A 15,534-nucleotide genomic window follows, 5' to 3' on the forward strand; every position below is an offset into this window, starting at 1 on the left:
CCGCGATGATGTATTTGCCCGCCCATTGGCTGCCGCACCAGAGCTCCGCGGATAGGCTGCACCGGCCCGGCGGCCGCCGCGCCGCCCCGCCTCCGACCCCGCCGAGCGCCCCCATTGGCTGGCGGCCGGCGTCGCCCTCCCGGCGGGAGATTCGCTGGGCGCGGGAAGCGGGGCTGCCATGGAGCGGCTGCGGGATATACGCGAGCGTCTGCAGGCCTGGGAGCGCGCGTTTCGGCGGCAGCGCGGGCGGCGGCCGGGCCAGGTGCGGGCTACCCTTGGGCGGGGAGCTGAGGGTGCCGCCTCAGACTAACGCGATCCCTTTACAGGAGGACGTGGAGGCGGCGCCAGAGGAGACCCGCGGTGAGCGCGCGGGCGCAGGGCGGAGGGAGCCCCTGGGGACGCGGGCGGGGCGGGGCTGGTGGGTGAACGAGCGGCCCGCACCCCCGCCGGAGTCTTGACTCCTGAACACCGACTCCCCTGACCCCGCCCTCAGCGCTCTACCGGGAGTACCGCGCCCTGAAGGAGACCCTGGGCCAGGCCGGCGACGTCAGGCCTAACAGCTTGGGGCGTTCGCTTTCCGCGACGGCCGAAGAGGTACCCGGGCTCGACATCTGAACCTCTCGTTCAGCTCCCTTTACGCCGGTGCCACGAGGAGTCGTTGCCCAGGACACAGAACCTGGGGGGGAGGGTGGAGCAAGGCCTGCCCCCCCCCCCCAGGTCTCAGGGCGCGGGTGTGCGGGAGGTGGCTGGAGACACCTCTGGCCCCCACGCCGGTTTTTCCGTAGTTTAGGTCAGTACTGTCTCATCCTGCAGACGCTGGAGCCCAGCTGCTGGGGGCCCCACCTGAATCGGGCTGCGACCCACACTCCCCATTCTACCTCAAGGCTGAGCCCTCAGGGATCTGTGCAGGACTATGGGAAGAGGCTTAAGGCCAACCTAAAGGACAGCCTGCAGGTGAGGAGCGAGGGTTGGGCAGGAAAAAATTTTTTGAGTTAAAAAAAGGGGGGGGGGAGGTTGGGCAGGCAGTACATCGAACCTATCTCCAGAGCTGCTTGTTGCCCCAGGGCAGATCACCAGGTACCCGTCCTTGTGAACTCCTCCACACAAGCTCATCAGCTTGCACATGCACACACACAACTCCAGCGTTAACCAGGGCACCACTCCTCGGAAGAGTTCAGGGCAGCCTTTTCTCAGCTTCCTTTCTTCACCTGTCAGTCTTGTTCTCACCCAAGTGTTATGGTGGAGACTCCAGCAGGTTTCAGGCTTCGGCAGCCCAAGGGCCTGAGCTCCTGCTTGCCTGTCTCCCTCCCAGACCAGGCCAGCCCTGGGCCGAGTACCTCGGCTTGAACGAACACCCTTCTCCAAGAAGTCCTCCCCAGGGTCTCCAGGCACAGCGGCTGCCCTCATTTCTCCAGAAGAAGTCGGCAAGGTGCCCTCCCAGCTTCCCAGGCCCCAGCTGAGGTCAGGCCGGCTCCAGGAGCTGAGGGCATCCCTGAGCTTGCGGCTGAGCTCCCTAGACCCTGGCTGGCTGCACCGGTGTCACAGTGGAACCCCAGATTTTCCGGGGGTCCCCAGGGCCTGCGGGCCTGGCGGGGATGCAGAGGAGTCACAGCTGAGTTCAGGTGTTCCGTGTGTGCTCAGTCCCAGCACTGGCCCCAGGGTACCTTTACTAAGCCCGGAGGTTCCAGCCCCACAAGCAGCTGGTGTCAGTGCAGGCAGTCCCCAGCCTGGTAACAGTCAAGGCAAGAAGCAGAGACTGAGTTGGGAGCTGCAGGGGAGCCCTGCACAGCCCCAGCAGGATGGTAACCAAGGAGGACCCCCACCTGAGGGCGCTGCGGCTGCAGGGCACACAGAAGATTGTCTAGAGGAGCCTGTGCGGGCACAGCCTCTCAGCAACCCCACCACCTCCAGGTATCCCTGCTCTGGCCCCAAGCGGGGTTGCCTTCCGTTGAGTCAAGGCGAGCGGGCATCGCGCACAGCCTGCCTGTGCATCTCTTCTAGACCCGCCGTCCAGGACAGGGGGAACTATGTGCGGCTCAACATGAAGCAGAAGCGTTATGTGCGGGGCCTGGCCCCACGTAGCAGGCTCCTCCGCAGGCAGGTAAGGAGGTGGTGCCAGGTGTTCCCTCTCAGTCATCCTGCTTCTCGGTTTGTGACTCTCTTGTGTCCCTGCCAGGTGTGGAAGCAGAAGTGGCAGAAGAAAGGAGAGTCTTTTGGGGGCAGTCAGCCCAGGGCCACAGCCAAGGATTCCTGCTTCCGGTGTGGGCAGCTCGGTCACTGGGCATCCCAGTGCCCTCAACCAGGTGAGGCCTCTGCCTTGGGTGGTTGCTTGAACCCACACTGCTTGGAAGGGGAGGCCGTTCTGTCTCCAGCAAAAAGCCCTACTAACTCCCTATCTCTGGTCCAGAGCCTGCCCCTCAGAAGGAGGGTGGCAAGGATGAGGATGACACAGGGACTCTGCCCATGTTAGAGGAAGTACCCCAGAGAACGGGCACCACCTGCTGCCAACTCCCTGGTGCGTGAAGGAGCGGACAAGAGGTTGGAGCAAGTGGCCTCCTTGCCGGGATGAGCCCAGACCAGCCTGGAGCTTTTGTGCTACCCTGTCCTGTCTGCTCTTGGCAGGTGAGGAAGACACAGAGCCTGCAGGGCCTGAGCTGCCAGTGCCCATGCAGTCGTCTGTGCCCAAGGCGCCCTGTCCACCGCCTCCTCCTGTGCCCCCACTCTACCCGCTGGGACCGTCAGGGCAGGTGGCAGGTGAGTAGCCGCCTACTATCCCAGTGCCTTTACTGAGGGGAGGGGGGGGGCGTCTCGGGGCCATACCGCCTGACACCTGTGCCTGCAGACACCCCAGCCGAGGTGTTCCAGGCCCTGGAGCAGCTGGGCCACCAAGCCTTCAACCCTGGACAGGAGCACGTGGTCATGCGGATCTTGTCTGGTCAGTTTGGTTGGCAGGGGGCTGTGGTGGGACCAAGGCCGGCCACAGGGGGGCACTGTTGACCCTCAGAAACATCCAGGTATGTCAACACTGCTGGTGCTGCCCACAGGGGCTGGCAAGTCTCTGTGCTACCAGCTCCCTGCGCTGCTCTACTCCCAGAGAAGCCCTTGCCTCACGTTGGTCATCTCTCCCCTCATGTCACTCATGGATGACCAGGTGGGTGGACAGGGCCCCTGGGCACATGCAGAAGGTGAGAATGGGTAGCCACCGCTCCGCCAACCTACTTGGGCTGTTGGTTCTTGCTCTGCCCCACCCAGCGCTGCAGAGAGCCTGGCTGTTCACAGCCCCAGGCCCCCCCACAGGAGGAACGGCACTGGGGGAATGACACCCCCCCACTACCTGTCTATTCCTGGTGCTCCTGCGTCAGGCCCGCAGGTGGCTCTGAACCCTCAGTCGTGGGACCCAGGATCTAGGTTTCTTCTCCTCAGAGGGCCCGAAGTTGAGAGAGCGGTGGTTGGCAGGCCAAACCATCCTAAGAGTTGTGTGGGGAAGGGCCAGGGTGGGTGGCATCATGCTCCTGTATCTGCAGGTGTCTGGCCTGCCCCCAGGCCTGAAGGCGGCCTGCATCCACTCAGGGATGTCGAAGAAGCAGCGGGACTCTGCCCTGCAGAAGGTAAGGGGGCCCGAGGGCCAGATGGGCAGAGGGAGCAGTCCGCTGGAGGCCCTGTGCATACTCCTGACCTTGCCTCCCTCAGGCTCGATCAGCCCAGGTACAAGTGCTGATGCTGTCGCCAGAGGCGCTGGCTGGGGCAGGAGCCGCGGGGCTTGCCTTCCTCACCCAGCTGCCCCCGGTTGCTTTCGCCTGCATCGATGAGGCCCACTGCCTCTCTCAGTGGTCTCACAACTTCCGGCCCTGCTACCTGCGAGTCTGCAAGGTAAGCCTTGAGGGGACCGGTGAGTGGGCCAGGGAAGGTGGGGTGGTTGTCCTCACCCCCCGCCTCCACGCAGGTGTTACGGGAACGCGTGGGTGTCAGCTGCTTCCTGGGTCTCACGGCCACGGCCACACGCAGCACTGCCCTCGACGTGGCTCAGCACCTGGGTGTGGCTGAAGAGTCTGTCCTCAGGGGGCAAGGCACCATCCCTGCCAACCTGCACCTCTCTGTGTCCACGGACAGGGACCCAGACCAGGTAAGTGGGTGCAGGGGCCCAGCCAAGGTCCTGCCGCCTGGCTACAGAGACGGACCGCGCTCTCTCGCAGGCTCTGGTGACACTGCTGCAGAGTGACCGTTTCTGTGCCCTGGACTCTGTCATCATCTACTGCAACAGGCGAGAGGACACCGAGCGTGTCGCAGCCCTGCTGCGCACCTGCTTGCGTGAGACCCGGGCCCTGGGACCCGGAGGTTGGGGTGGGGGGCAGGGCTGTGCCCCACAAGACCGCTGCAGGCACGCTCCCCACCTGACCATCTGTGCCTCTCCCTGCAGGCTGGGCCCCAGAGGCCGTGGCCGAAGCCTACCATGCAGGCATGTGCAGCCGGGAGCGGCGGCGGGTACAGCGGGCCTTCATGGAGGGCCGGCTACGGGTGGTGGTGGCCACGGTTGCCTTCGGGATGGGGCTGGACCGGCCAGACGTGCGGGCCGTGCTTCATCTGGGGCTGCCCCCAAGCTTCGAGAGCTACGTGCAGGCTGTGGGCCGGGCTGGGCGCGACGGGCAGCCCGCACACTGCCACCTCTTCCTGAGGCCCCAGGTGAGCACCCACCCGCTGGAGCTGCCCAGCGCCCCCCCCCACTGCAGCCCCTCGTTCACGGTGGCTGCTCTGCTGCAGGCCGAGGACCTGTGGGAGCTGCGCAGACATGTGCACGCCGACGCCATCGACTTCCTCGCCGTGAAGAAGCTGGTGCAGCACGTGTTCCCTGCTTGCGGCCACGCTCAGCAGCCCCTGGTGCCTGAGCCAGGCGAGAGCCAGGAGAGCTCGGCGGCCACAGTCCCCCGGGATGCCGACCACCCCCACGTGGAGCTCACAGCCCGGTGCCCGGGCCACGAGCGGGCACTCCCAGTGCAGCCAATGGTGCAGGCCCTGGATGTGCCTGAGGAGGGTGAGAAACAGGGGCCGTGTGTGGCCGGGGCGTCCCCATGTCCCCACGTCCCCTGAGCCCTGCTCTGCCCCTAGCCATTGAGACCCTGCTCTGCTACCTGGAGCTGCACCCACAGCGCTGGCTGAAGCTGCTGGAACCCACCTATGCCCGCTGCCACCTGCGCTGCCCTGGGGGCCCCACCCAGCTCCAGGCCCTGGCCCGCAGGTGACCACACTTCCCCCTGGGCTGGGGACAGGGACCAAGGACCAGGCTTCCGATCACACGCCCCCTTCCTTGGCTCAGGTGTCCTCCCCTGGCTGCGTGCTTAGCCCAGCAGAGCCCTGAGAACACAGCTTCTGTGGAGTTCAATGTGGTGGAGCTGGCAGACTCCATGGGCTGGGAGCTGGCCCCCGTGCGGCGGGCCCTCCGGCAGCTGCAGTGGGACCCAGAGCCCAGGACAGGTGCGCCTGTCCCCCAGCCCTGCTTGCGGTGGGCTTGCCCGCCCACCTGCCCATGTCTAACACCTTGTCTGGCAGGTCTGCCTCGGGGCACGGGGGTGCTAGTGGATTTCCAGGTGCTAGCCTTCCACCTGCGCTCCCCCGGGGACCTCACCACCCAGGAGAAGGATCAGATCTGTGACTTCCTACACGGACGCGTGCAGGCCCGAGAGCGAGAAGCCCTGGCCCGCCTGCACCACACCTACTGGGCTTTTCACAGGTGCTGGAGGAGGCGGGCGGGGCCGGGGCCTGGGCCACCCCACCCACCCCCAGGTGGGCAGACCTAACTGGCCTATGCCACCCCAGCGTGGCCTTCCCCAGCTGTGGGCCGTGCCTGGAGCAGCCCGATGAGGAACGCAGTGGCAGGCTCAAGGCGCTGCTCCGCCGCTACTTTGAGGAAGAGGAAGCAGGTCCAGAGGGCATGGACCAGCAGGGCCCCGAGCCAGGCCAGGCCACGGTGAGTGCCAGGATCTCCAGGGAAGGTCAGGCCGTGGCAGGCATGAGCGTGCGTGCACTGTGCGCACACGGGTACACACTCACTCCCTGCCCTGTGCCGCGGCAAGCCTGACGTGTCCCCCACGGGCAGCTCCAGGACTGGGAGGCTCAGATCCGACGGGACATCCGCCACCTGCTGTCCTCGTGGCCTGAGCAGCAGTTCTCAGGCAGGGCTGTGGCCCGCGTCTTCCACGGCATTGGTGAGGACCTGGGAGGCACGGCCTGGAGAAAGGCAGGGGCTGGCAGCCAGAGTCCCCAGGGCCACATCTCTGTCCCACCGCAGGGAGTCCCCGCTATCCAGCCCAGGTGTACGGGCGGGACCGGCGCTTCTGGAGAAAATACCTGCACCTGAACTTCCACACCCTGATGCACCTGGCCACAGAGGAGATCCTGCTGTGGGGCCGCTGAGTGGCCTGCTGGGGGGACCGTGTCAGCACAGCAGAGATGAGGCATCGGCGGCCAGAACACTGTGTAGCCCCTCTGGACAAAGCCTACCACCGGGGCGCGGGGGCAAGGAGGCCTTAAAGCAGAATAAAAGATGCTCACGTCTCTTTTAGGGACCTTCCTTCCAGTGGGGACAACCCCACAGTCTGAGGACAACCAAGCACATCTCAGTCCAGACACAGGCCTCGGGTCCACTCCGCTTTATTGACAAGGCCAGCCCCCCGGCTCAGGCCAGCGTGCTGGGTGCAAGGCCTAGGCACAGCACGGGTGTGGCTGAGAGAGCGAGGAAGAGGGAGAAGCAGAAGCGCAGCCCCAGGCTGTCAGCCAGGGCTCCGGCCAGCGCACCCACCAGCAGCTTCCCCAGCAGCTCCAGAGTGGCCAGGAGGCTGTAGTGTGTGGCCTGGAGATTTGTGGAGATCAGTCAGGACCTGCTTGGACTCCAGTCCCGCGGCCTGAACGTCCCAGCCACGTACCCTCACCTGCAGGGCACTGGGTGCCAACTGGCTGCAGCGCATCATCAGGGTGAAGGTGGTGGTTGTGACCAGGCCTCCCAGGAAGTGCTGCAGACACAGGCTCAGCAAGGCTGCCCCTGGGGGTGCTGAGGTCAGCAGGGCTCAGGATTCTAGGCTCCCCCCCCCACCATGGACAACCTCTCACCTCTCAGGACTGTGCCAGGGCCCAACCTGGCCCCAGGGGCATCCAGATGAAAAACCAAGACAGTCTGGCAGGCCAGGCCCCCAAGACGGAACCGAAGCAGTGACCTCAACAGGGGCAGTGGCTGCCTGGGGTGGGGAGACTGGGTAGGTCAGGGGGGGTGGGGAAGGGGGGGTGGGGGTGGGGTGGCAGGCAGGGCAAGCTGAGGGGGACGCACCGGTGCCTGGCCAGCAGGGCGCCACCCAGAGATGAGCCCACAATGGAACAGACCACGGCGCCCACGCCATTCCACAGCCCCAGCTCTGGGGTAGAGACGCCGCAGTCCAACAGGAGGAGTGGGAACAGGCTGCTGGTGCCCTGCTCACCTGCAAAGAGAAAATCAGCAGGGGCAGCCTGCTTCCCTCTCCATTGTGCTTCCCCAACCCTGCTTCTGCCTCAGGCTACAGGTGCCAGAAGCTGGGGCTGGGCACTGGCCGAGCTCAGGGTCAGCAGGGAGTACAGAGAGGCTTTGGCAGGGGGCAGTGTGGCTGGAGCTCAACAGCTGTGGAGCTGGACCTGCCGGACAAGAAGCGAGGCCACTGGGCTCCAGCCTGCAAGTCGTACTCGAGAAAGAAGGAAGGCAGTCCCACAGATGGGCCCCATAGTCACGGGGACCCACCTGGAGCTCCCCCAGGCGCCCGCCCCTACTCACCCAGCTTGTAGGAGAGCACAAAACCTGCCATCCACAGGGTCCCAGGCACGGCCAGCAAGTGCTGCTGAAGGTGCAGCGTGTGTCGGCGGGGTTCTGATGGCTGAGGTGCAGGAAGCTGTTGCAGGGCCGGTGCAGCCCAAGCCAGGGCAGCAGCCAGCCAATAGGTGGCAGCCAGGAGCAGAAAGAGCAGGGGCCAGGAGAGGGTGGGCAGGAGGGTCAGCAGTCCACCCCCAGCCAGCACCGCCCCCAGCTTGTAAGCCACCACCTGCACCGTGTTGCCCGGCCCCAGCTCTGCCGGCTCCAGGAGCTGCACCGCCAGTGTGTCCAAGGCCACATCCTGTACAGCTGCAGCCAAGTTCAGTAGCAGAAGTAGCCCTGCCACAGTAAGAGGCAGCCCAGACTGGCCAGCTTCAGCAGGAGGCAGAGCTGCCAGCAACCCACACAAGAGGCCAAGAGCTGCTGTGCTGAGCGTCAGCCAGGCCCTCGGAGAGCCCCGAGCGTCCACCAGCGGGGCCCACACGAGCTTGAACAACCACGGTGCATACAGCACTTTGGCCAGTCCCACGTGTGTCAGGGACAGGCCGCGAGCCCGCAGCAGCACCGGCAGCAAGCCAGACTGCAGCCCATAGGGCAGGCCCTGCACCAGGTAGAGGCTGGCGAGCGCCAGCAGCTTCCCGTGCATGGCCAGGAGAGCGGGGACATGGGCCCAGGCTCTGGTGGCTGGGGCTGGGTTCCAGGCCCGGCCGCGGTGGGATCAGAGGGGGCTGGGCGGTTCGGCGTGGGGTCTGGCCCAGTCAGGACGGGGTCAGGAGTCCCACGGCCGCGTGGCTTTGGGGCTGGGCCAAGATTTTCTTTTTAAGGCTGGCGTCGGCACCTGCGCGCCGGGGTCCTCGGGGGCGTCAGTACGCGGAAGGACCGCGAGTCTCGGCCCCGGCGGTGCTCGCCGCCCGGCTCGGGACCGGGCCGCGCAGGCGCCGCGGAGAGACGCGGTGGCCATAGAGGGCGCGAGCGGGCTAGAGTGCCAGCCGCCCTCGGGCGCCCCCGGTGGCCAACCTGGCGGCGGCCGGGGTCAGCTTCGGCGCCAGGGGCACCAGCTTCCAGGGTGAGAAGCCTCGGAACCCGCGGCCCAGCCAGGTGCCTCGCAGCGTTAACAGATCCAGTCCCAAGACTGGCTGGACCCAGAAAGTGCCTCCTAGTGTCTCACCTGGAGCCTGGTGGCTGCAGTGTCCACTGGGTCGCTCAGTGGCGCCCGCAGAGGAGTTGGCCTCTTAAGGCCACTACCTTCTTGTGCTTCTGCTGTTGGACCCCTCACCCGCTGGTTTCAGCGCCCTCCCCAGCCTGCAGAAGGTGGTGAAAGGGAGGAAGTTCTTGGGAGAAGTCTGAGCCGCAGTTCAGCACAGGATGCAGCCAGCTGCTGCCGGAATCGCCCTCTAGTGTCCAGTGACAAGGCCAGGAGAGCCTATGTGGGGCCAGCTTGACTCCAGCCAACCTTGGCTGAGGGAGAGGCCCATCCGAGGGGAAACGTGAGCTGCGTGAGCGGTCTCACACAGCCGTTCCTGCCCAGATCTGTGCCATGTGGGGTGCCTGAGGACCAGAGGAGGTAGTGAAGCATGGCAGAGCTGGAGCTTTGGCCAGTACTGTCTCGGAGCCTGTGGCTCCATGAAGCTGACCCACCCCCTAGACCAACACACAGGCACTTGATCCAACACACTCCTTCCCCTGCTGAGGCCACTTTGAGTTTCTTGCATAGGCGGGGGGCCCAGGTTTCCTCACCTATAAAATGGGGACTGCAATGCCCACCACAGACAGGGATCCACGGCGGTGTCTGGCCTGCTCATCCCCGTGTTCCAGGTTCAAGGACACAAGGTCGCCCCCGCACCTGGCTGTCCAGGTGTCCCCCGGCCCAGCGCTCCACAGGGCACCTCCTCCTAAGCATCTAAGGTGTTCTCCTCCCGCAAACCGGCCCTCCAGTGCTCCAGCTGGGGAGGGGCTGCCCCCTCACGGCTTCCCAGCCACGGACTGTGTTAGCACAGGGACGTCACGCACACCACACACTGGGACCACCACATGGCAAAGGAGCTGGGCTTGCTCTTCCTCCTGTCCCTGCTCTTGGCACTGCTGCTCCTCCTGCGGTCCCACAAGCGCACCGCTGCCATTTGCCCAGTCAGGAAAACCAAGACTCCCTCTTTGAGCCCTCACGACCCCTTGAGTTTTTCTGTTCATTTGCTTGTCTTTTGAGGGCCGCACCCGCAACAGTTCCCAGCTAGGGTTTGAATCAGAGCTACGGCTGCTGGCCTACACCACAGCCACAGCAACACCAGATCCAAGCCGCATCCGCCACCTATGCCACAGCTCACGGACAACTCCGAATCCTTAACCCACTGAGCGAGGCCAGGGATTGAACTCACGTCCTCATGGATACTAGTCAGGTTTGTGACCATTGAGCCATGATGGGAACTCCATGGTCCCCCGTTTCCTGCTACTCACCCCATGCAGCCTAGTCCACCCTATGGCTTAACATGTTCCCTAGGCTGCCAGGGACAAGGTGGACAGCAAGGGACTGCAGCCAGGACAGGGGACACAGCTTTCTGTGACTTTCTCAGGAAAGGCTTACACTCTGGGACCCTTCTCCTGTGTTTCTTTTTGCGGTCCCCTCCTCACCCCTAACAACTCCGGGGTCCCCCTGAGGAGCTGCCGTTCGCCTGGTACCTTCCTCCACCCTCCTTGCTTGTCTCCGTTCTCTTAGCAACGTTTGCAGGTCTCCGCACCAAGACCAGAGGACCATGGGGGAGACCCAGCCAGCAGAGGTGCTGTGTCTGCAGGAAGGTCACCTCCTCTGGAAGCCCTCCTTGACAGTTCCGCCTGAGTCCCCAGGCCTGCACGGAAGACGATGCGGAAAGGCAGTCAGGAGTGGACAAAGGTGGCGGGGTGGACACGGGTGTGCACACGGCCTCCAAGCAGCCAAGCTGTCTTAGCTTTATTCGGGGCCCGCCGAGAGACAGAGGCCCAGCCCCGCAGGCCCCGGGAGCAAGCGCAGAGCGCCCCGGAGATCGCCCCCAGGGCCCTGAGCCCTGTCAGTCCACGTTCGTGCCCGCTGGCGCGGCCGGGCCCACAGCGGGGTCCTCAGGAGTACTCGCGGGTGAACTTGGCGTGGAACTGGCTCAGCTTCTCCAGCAGGGGCCGCAACTTTTCCATGGGGGGCAGAATGGTCATCCTAAAACGGGGAAGAAGGTAAGCGAATGGGGCGCCGCGGGGCGCGGGGAGGGGCTGCACCGGCCGAGCCTCACCGGAAGTGGTAGGTGCCTTCGCGCTGCCCAAAGCCGCTCCCAGGCACCACGCAGATGCCAGTCTCCTCCAGAAGGCGCATGCAGAAGAACATGTCTGGGGCCAGGCCCAGCTCCTGGGGGCGGGGCGGCTGGTCAGGGCGGGACGCCTCGGACCCCGCCCCCTCCGCGGACCCCGCCCCCTCCGCGGACCCGCCCACCCGACGCCAGACCTGAGCGCGCTGCACAGCGCGGGGGGGCAGCTGCACGCGCGGGAAGGAGTACATGGCGCCCTGCACCGGGTTGCAGTGGATGCCGGGAGCCTCGTTGAAGACCTGTTCAGTGAGCTTGGCCTTGGCCGCCAGCTCGGCCAGCACCGCCCGCCTCTCCTGCGGCCGTGGAGGGAGGGCTGGTCAGGCCGGGCCGGGGGCTCGGCGCCCTCAGCCCTCGCGTGCCCGCGACTCTGACCCCCTCGGCCGCGCCCACTCACCGCCTGGAACTGCGCGAAGGAGGGGTCTGAGGGCGCGGGCGGGCTGAGCACCGCGTCCAGCAGGACCTGGCCCGGCGTGGGCGGGCACAGCCGCACGCTCCTCAGCTTCTGCATCTGCTGCTGCACCGCGGCGTCCATGTTCACCACCTCCACGTAGCCGCCGCGGAAGCCGCACCTGCGAGGCAAGGGCGGGCGTCGAGGCAGGGCCGGGAGGAAGGGAACGAACGGCCCCGAGGGCGCCTCGGGCCGGGCGGTGGCCGAGGTTCGCCAGTCCCCGCCCGCCGGCCCGCACGCACTCGCCCATGAAGCCCTTGGAGACCGAGTGGAAGGATGCGAGCTCCTGTCGCGCCGCGTACGGCGGCCCCATCTCCGTGAGCACCTTCTTGAACGAGTGGAACTGCGAGCCCTCGGCGTACACGTTGTCCTGGTACACCTGGACGGGCGGACGGGCGTCACCCGGGCGCCCGCCGCTGCCCTCCATGCCCTCCCCAAAGGGCGCCCCGGCCAGCACCTCATCGGCCAGCAGGAAGAGCCCCTCCTCATAGGCGAAGCGGATCACGGCCTCGATGCACTCGCGAGTCTGCACCTGCCCTGGGGCAAGGAGGCGCGACAGGTCCGGGGTGAGCCGAGAGGGCGCACTGCTCTCCGCGGGGCGATGGGGGGCAGGCTGACCCGGCGCGGCGCGGCGCCGCGCGGCTGGGGGCGGCGGAGGGGACGCACCGGTGGGGTTGCCGGGGTTGATCACGCAGAGCGCGCGGGGACGGCAGTGGTCACGCGCCTGGCGCAGCGCGCGCCGCAGCTCGGCCACGTCGAGCGCCCAGGCGCGCTCCTCGTCCAGGTAGTAGTCCACCTGCACGGCGTTGAGCTCGGCCAGCGCGGCGGAGTAGAGTGGATACTGAGGGATGGGGATGAGCACGCCCGTGCGCGTGCGACCCTCGCCGAACACTAGCAACTTGAGCACGGTCTGCGAGTGGGGGGAGGGAGGGAGGGGACGGGGTTGGCGGGGCCGAGGGCTGCACCCGCCCCGCGCCGCCGCGCCCTGGGAGCCACGGTGGCTTCCCGAGCTGGCCCCGGCCTACCACGATGGCGTCGCTGGCCCCCGTGGACAGGAAGATGTTATTGGGGTCTGCGGGAATGCCTCCGTCGCGCCGCTCGATGTACCGAGCCACATCCTCGCGGATCATCTGGATGCCAGGGCTGATGCTGTAGGCCCCTGGGCCAGGGAACAGGGCAGGACGGGGGTGGGGATGGAGGGTGAGGGGTCTGACGGGTGAGGTTGGCCCCTCGCGGAAGAGACCGCCCCTTCCAGCGGGCGGGCCAGCCTGCCCTTCTCCTGGGACAGCCTCTCTCCAGCCCCTGCCCATCACCAGGGCCTGGGCTGGTTCCCACACTCACCCAGGCTGTGGCCCCCGCACGCCTGCAGGATGCGCTGTGCTCTTCTCTTGGCATCCTCCGGGAAGTCAGCACTGTTCAGGAGATCAGGGTGGATGCAGAGGGCCAGGACCTGGGAGGAGCGGGCGCTGAGGCCAGGGCACAGGGGCAGACAGGGGAGGGCACAGGGCAGTGCTGAGCCTCACCTGCCGCAGGAAGGTGATAGGCTTCTGCCCCATGGCCTGGGCATCCCCGATGTTGGCTCGGATGACCTCAGTGAAGGGCTTCTTTACCCCCTGGCAAGGAGGGCGTGTGGGCAGTGAGAATGGACCATGTCACTTCTCCAAGGCCCTTGTCCCATGTGGCCCTGGGGGCGGGGACTCAGCTGCCCAGGTGCCCCCTGGAGGCGGTGGTGGGGCCCCGGGCCATACCTGGCGCAGTTCCTGCTCCAGCTCCAGGGCGCGTAGCACGATGGGGCCGCGCACCGCGTACTCCACCCTCTGAACGCAGGGGTTCATGGAGTCCAGCGTTAGCACCTTCTCCTTCAGCCCGTTCATGGCAGCCTGGCTGTGGCCACCTGCCCTCAAGGCCATGACCCTGCTCAGACCGGGCAGGAAGCAGGTTCAGGAGGCCGCAGGATCCGGAAGTGGGGATGAGGGAAGCTGGGTCCAGGCTTGGTGGGCCAGGGCTGGGAAAGGGGGAGCCTGGGAAGGGGTCAGAGTAAGAGGGGCCCCGCCTCACCACAGCCTGTTGGCTCCACTGAGCCGGAGAACAGGCTGAAGAAGGAGAGGGACCGGCAGGCCCCGCCCCACCCGTCTGGGCACAGTCCTGCCCCCGGGGAGCCACAGGGAGTGGGTGAGAAGGCGGGCGGGGCTTGGGGTGAGGCCCAGTGCCCGCCCAGTGTCCCCATGACAGGGGAGCAGGAGACCCACACGGGGGGTAGGGACAGACGGAAGGTTCCGGCAGCTCCTGAGAGACGGCCTGGGGGAGGGGAGGTGGGCTGAGCACCCCGAGGGCTTGGCACAGTAGGGCAGGGCTGAGCCCGGAAGGGAGAACGAGGCCTGGGGCCTCTGGAGATTTACCCCAGTAGGGCTTGGCCGAGGCCCAGCCCTCTCCGACCCCCCATCTTTGCTTGGGCCACCAGCCTGTCTCCCAGGTAACTGAGCCAGGCGTCAAGAATCCTGGGGCTGTCGGGGGAGGGAAGTGAGGCGATCAGACGCGGGTTCCATCTGGCCCCTCCCGCGCTGGGGACCATGGCCCAGGGGCTGCGAGAGCCCCATGGTTGGTCCTTGGTCCCCCAGCAGCACTGCAGAGCTGGAGTCTCGGGGCTGGGGTGCTGGGGGAGGAGGCAGGGCTGCTCGGAGCCTTCGCGGGGCCCTTGGACACCTCAGCTGCTCTGCGCTGCTGTCCTGCCCTTTCGCCAAACATGCCGCCAGCCTGGGGCCGCCCTTGGGGCCACACACACACACACACACACACACACACACACACACACACAGGGTGACCTAAGCTCCCCTTCCCTATTGCTCCCAATTGGTGGAGAGAGTGGGAAGCGAGCCCTGATAAGCCCTCAGGGCCCCACCTCCACCAGCCCTGCAGGGAGCTGATAGGCCATGCCCAGGGGTGGCTACCCCAGCGTCAGGGTCTGACTCTGTGCTGAGGGTCAGGGAGCCGGCCCCTCCACTGAGTTGAGCTGTGGGCAGCGGGTCAGGCCTGGGAAGTGGGCTCCTTTGTTGCTGCTGCTGGCCAGAGAGGAAACACCCAGAGCTTGGGCAGCCAGCCTCTCACCTTGCACCTCCTGCTCCGCTCTGCTCAGCTCCACCTCAGGCCCCCAGGCCGCCCAGGCCTGAGCACAGGTTAATATGGGCCCGGCCCAGGCAGAGCCAGCCCCCGCCCGCCCCCTGGCAGCAGGACTGAAGTGGCAGCTGTGATGGCAAGTGGAAGTTGGGCAGCGGCACCACCCCACACTCTAAATTTAACCAGTAGCCTGTCCCCAGCCCTGCTGAGGACACCTCTCCAACCACTGATGCTCAGGCAAGGGCGGGCCTGCGGGCACCCAGCTGACCAGGCCCGTGTCCGGTGGAGAGAAGGTGACCTGAGCCCATGCCACCCAGCGCTGGTGGCTATGCCAAGTAGCCTGCCGGGGTCAGATGAGCGGCAGTGCTCCTAGCCCTCCAATGTGAGGCCCCTAAGGGGCCCCATCATCCTGACAGCGTGCCTGGTCAGCTCCCAGCCTGAGCAGCCAACTGTTGGCCTTCTTTGCCAGCCCAGGGGGCGGAAGCTGGCAGCCAGGCCTCAGGATTGGGGCTGCATGCCAGGAATGGGGGGGCCCGGCCCCGCCAGGGAGGTTTCTGACGCTGGCCTTGTACTGCTTTGCCCCTCTGGCTCTGGCCCAAGAGGCCTGGAAAAGCGCCTTTCCCTTCCAGGCCAGGAGCCCCGCCCCGCCCCTGCAGCACAGACACCCCCAGCCCCGGCCCTCAAGGAGCGTCCTTCCGAAGCTCCCTGTTCCCTCAAGAAAGCCAGGAGTTCCAAAGAGGCCTCCAGGAGGCTGGGGGGCAGGGTGCAGCAAGGGCCAGGCCTCCTGCCCAGTGGCCGTGGGCCTCACACCCACGCAGGGGCGG

At 66.3% G+C, this 15,534-nt stretch overlaps 3 protein-coding genes across 10 annotated transcripts; 1 reads left to right on the forward strand and 2 right to left on the reverse strand.

Annotated features, from left to right (window-relative positions):
• Nucleotides 1–24: 24 nt before the first annotated feature.
• Nucleotides 25–6,552, forward strand: RECQL4 (RecQ like helicase 4). Of its 6 annotated transcripts, none has more exons than XM_047785507.1 (22): nt 26–262; nt 327–360; nt 494–594; nt 814–954; nt 1,313–2,101; nt 2,177–2,303; nt 2,408–2,515; nt 2,623–2,754; nt 2,843–2,935; nt 3,015–3,151; nt 3,525–3,608; nt 3,691–3,870; nt 3,944–4,123; nt 4,194–4,335; nt 4,418–4,680; nt 4,759–5,029; nt 5,104–5,233; nt 5,312–5,469; nt 5,545–5,725; nt 5,812–5,962; nt 6,092–6,200; nt 6,284–6,552. In XM_047785507.1, exons 1-22 carry the CDS (start codon nt 179–181, stop codon nt 6,406–6,408), a joined length of 3,720 nt encoding a protein of 1,239 aa, XP_047641463.1. In that variant the 5' UTR covers nt 26–178; the 3' UTR covers nt 6,409–6,552. The 6 variants fall into 6 exon arrangements, with proteins under 6 accessions (XP_047641459.1, XP_047641463.1, XP_047641458.1 ...); XM_047785504.1 differs by having other exon boundaries at nt 27–262; nt 4,194–4,308; XM_047785505.1 differs by having other exon boundaries at nt 28–262; nt 1,313–1,911; nt 2,002–2,101; nt 4,194–4,308; nt 5,312–5,725.
• Nucleotides 6,553–6,629: 77 nt separating this feature from the next.
• Nucleotides 6,630–8,778, reverse strand: MFSD3 (major facilitator superfamily domain containing 3). 2 transcript variants are annotated; one of them, XM_047785636.1, is made up of 5 exons: nt 7,790–8,778; nt 7,316–7,463; nt 7,102–7,226; nt 6,924–7,004; nt 6,630–6,844 (listed from the first exon to the last, which is right to left on the reverse strand). In XM_047785636.1, the coding sequence occupies exons 1-5, from the start codon at nt 8,469–8,471 to the stop codon at nt 6,765–6,767; spliced, it is 1,116 nt and encodes a 371-aa protein (XP_047641592.1). In that variant the 5' UTR covers nt 8,472–8,778; the 3' UTR covers nt 6,630–6,764. The 2 variants fall into 2 exon arrangements, with proteins under 2 accessions (XP_047641592.1, XP_047641591.1); XM_047785635.1 differs by having other exon boundaries at nt 6,924–7,033; nt 7,790–8,777.
• A 1,952-nt stretch (nt 8,779–10,730) lies between these two features.
• Nucleotides 10,731–15,495, reverse strand: GPT (glutamic--pyruvic transaminase). Of its 2 annotated transcripts, none has more exons than XM_047785603.1 (12): nt 14,702–15,495; nt 13,345–13,510; nt 13,120–13,209; nt 12,938–13,046; nt 12,622–12,755; nt 12,263–12,506; nt 12,054–12,133; nt 11,839–11,975; nt 11,543–11,717; nt 11,286–11,441; nt 11,077–11,189; nt 10,731–11,003 (listed from the first exon to the last, which is right to left on the reverse strand). In XM_047785603.1, exons 2-12 carry the CDS (start codon nt 13,504–13,506, stop codon nt 10,913–10,915), a joined length of 1,491 nt encoding a protein of 496 aa, XP_047641559.1. In that variant the 5' UTR covers nt 13,507–13,510; nt 14,702–15,495; the 3' UTR covers nt 10,731–10,912. The 2 variants fall into 2 exon arrangements, with proteins under 2 accessions (XP_047641559.1, XP_047641558.1); XM_047785602.1 differs by lacking the exon at nt 14,702–15,495 and adding an exon at nt 13,996–14,687.
• Nucleotides 15,496–15,534: the final 39 nt, after the last annotated feature.

Source organism: Phacochoerus africanus, chromosome 6, assembly GCF_016906955.1.
Source record: "Phacochoerus africanus isolate WHEZ1 chromosome 6, ROS_Pafr_v1, whole genome shotgun sequence".
NCBI lineage: Eukaryota > Metazoa > Chordata > Mammalia > Artiodactyla > Suidae > Phacochoerus > Phacochoerus africanus.

Bases quoted from the DNA above. Each gene is read 5' to 3' on its own strand.
- RECQL4 (XM_047785502.1), top strand. From the start codon at position 179: ATGGAGCGGCTGCGGGATATACGCGAGCGTCTGCAGGCCTGGGAGCGC. The intron at 595-813 runs GTACCCGGGCTC...CTCATCCTGCAG, and splicing joins TTTCCGCGACGGCCGAAGAG to ACGCTGGAGCCCAGCTGCTG. The intron at 6,201-6,283 runs GTGAGGACCTGG...GTCCCACCGCAG, and splicing joins CCGCGTCTTCCACGGCATTG to GGAGTCCCCGCTATCCAGCC.
- MFSD3 (XM_047785635.1), bottom strand. From the start codon at position 8,471: ATGCACGGGAAGCTGCTGGCGCTCGCCAGCCTCTACCTGGTGCAGGGC. The intron at 7,464-7,789 runs GTGAGTAGGGGC...TTCTCTTTGCAG, and splicing joins TGTGCTCTCCTACAAGCTGG to GTGAGCAGGGCACCAGCAGC. The intron at 7,034-7,101 runs GTGAGAGGTTGT...CAGCACCCCCAG, and splicing joins CCCTGGCACAGTCCTGAGAG to GGGCAGCCTTGCTGAGCCTG.
- GPT (XM_047785602.1), bottom strand. From the start codon at position 14,168: ATGGTCCCCAGCGCGGGAGGGGCCAGATGGAACCCGCGTCTGATCGCC. The intron at 11,976-12,053 runs GTGCTGGCCGGG...CCGCCCGTCCAG, and splicing joins TCTTCCTGCTGGCCGATGAG to GTGTACCAGGACAACGTGTA. The intron at 11,190-11,285 runs GTCTGGCGTCGG...CCCCGCCCCCAG, and splicing joins GCGCTGTGCAGCGCGCTCAG to GAGCTGGGCCTGGCCCCAGA.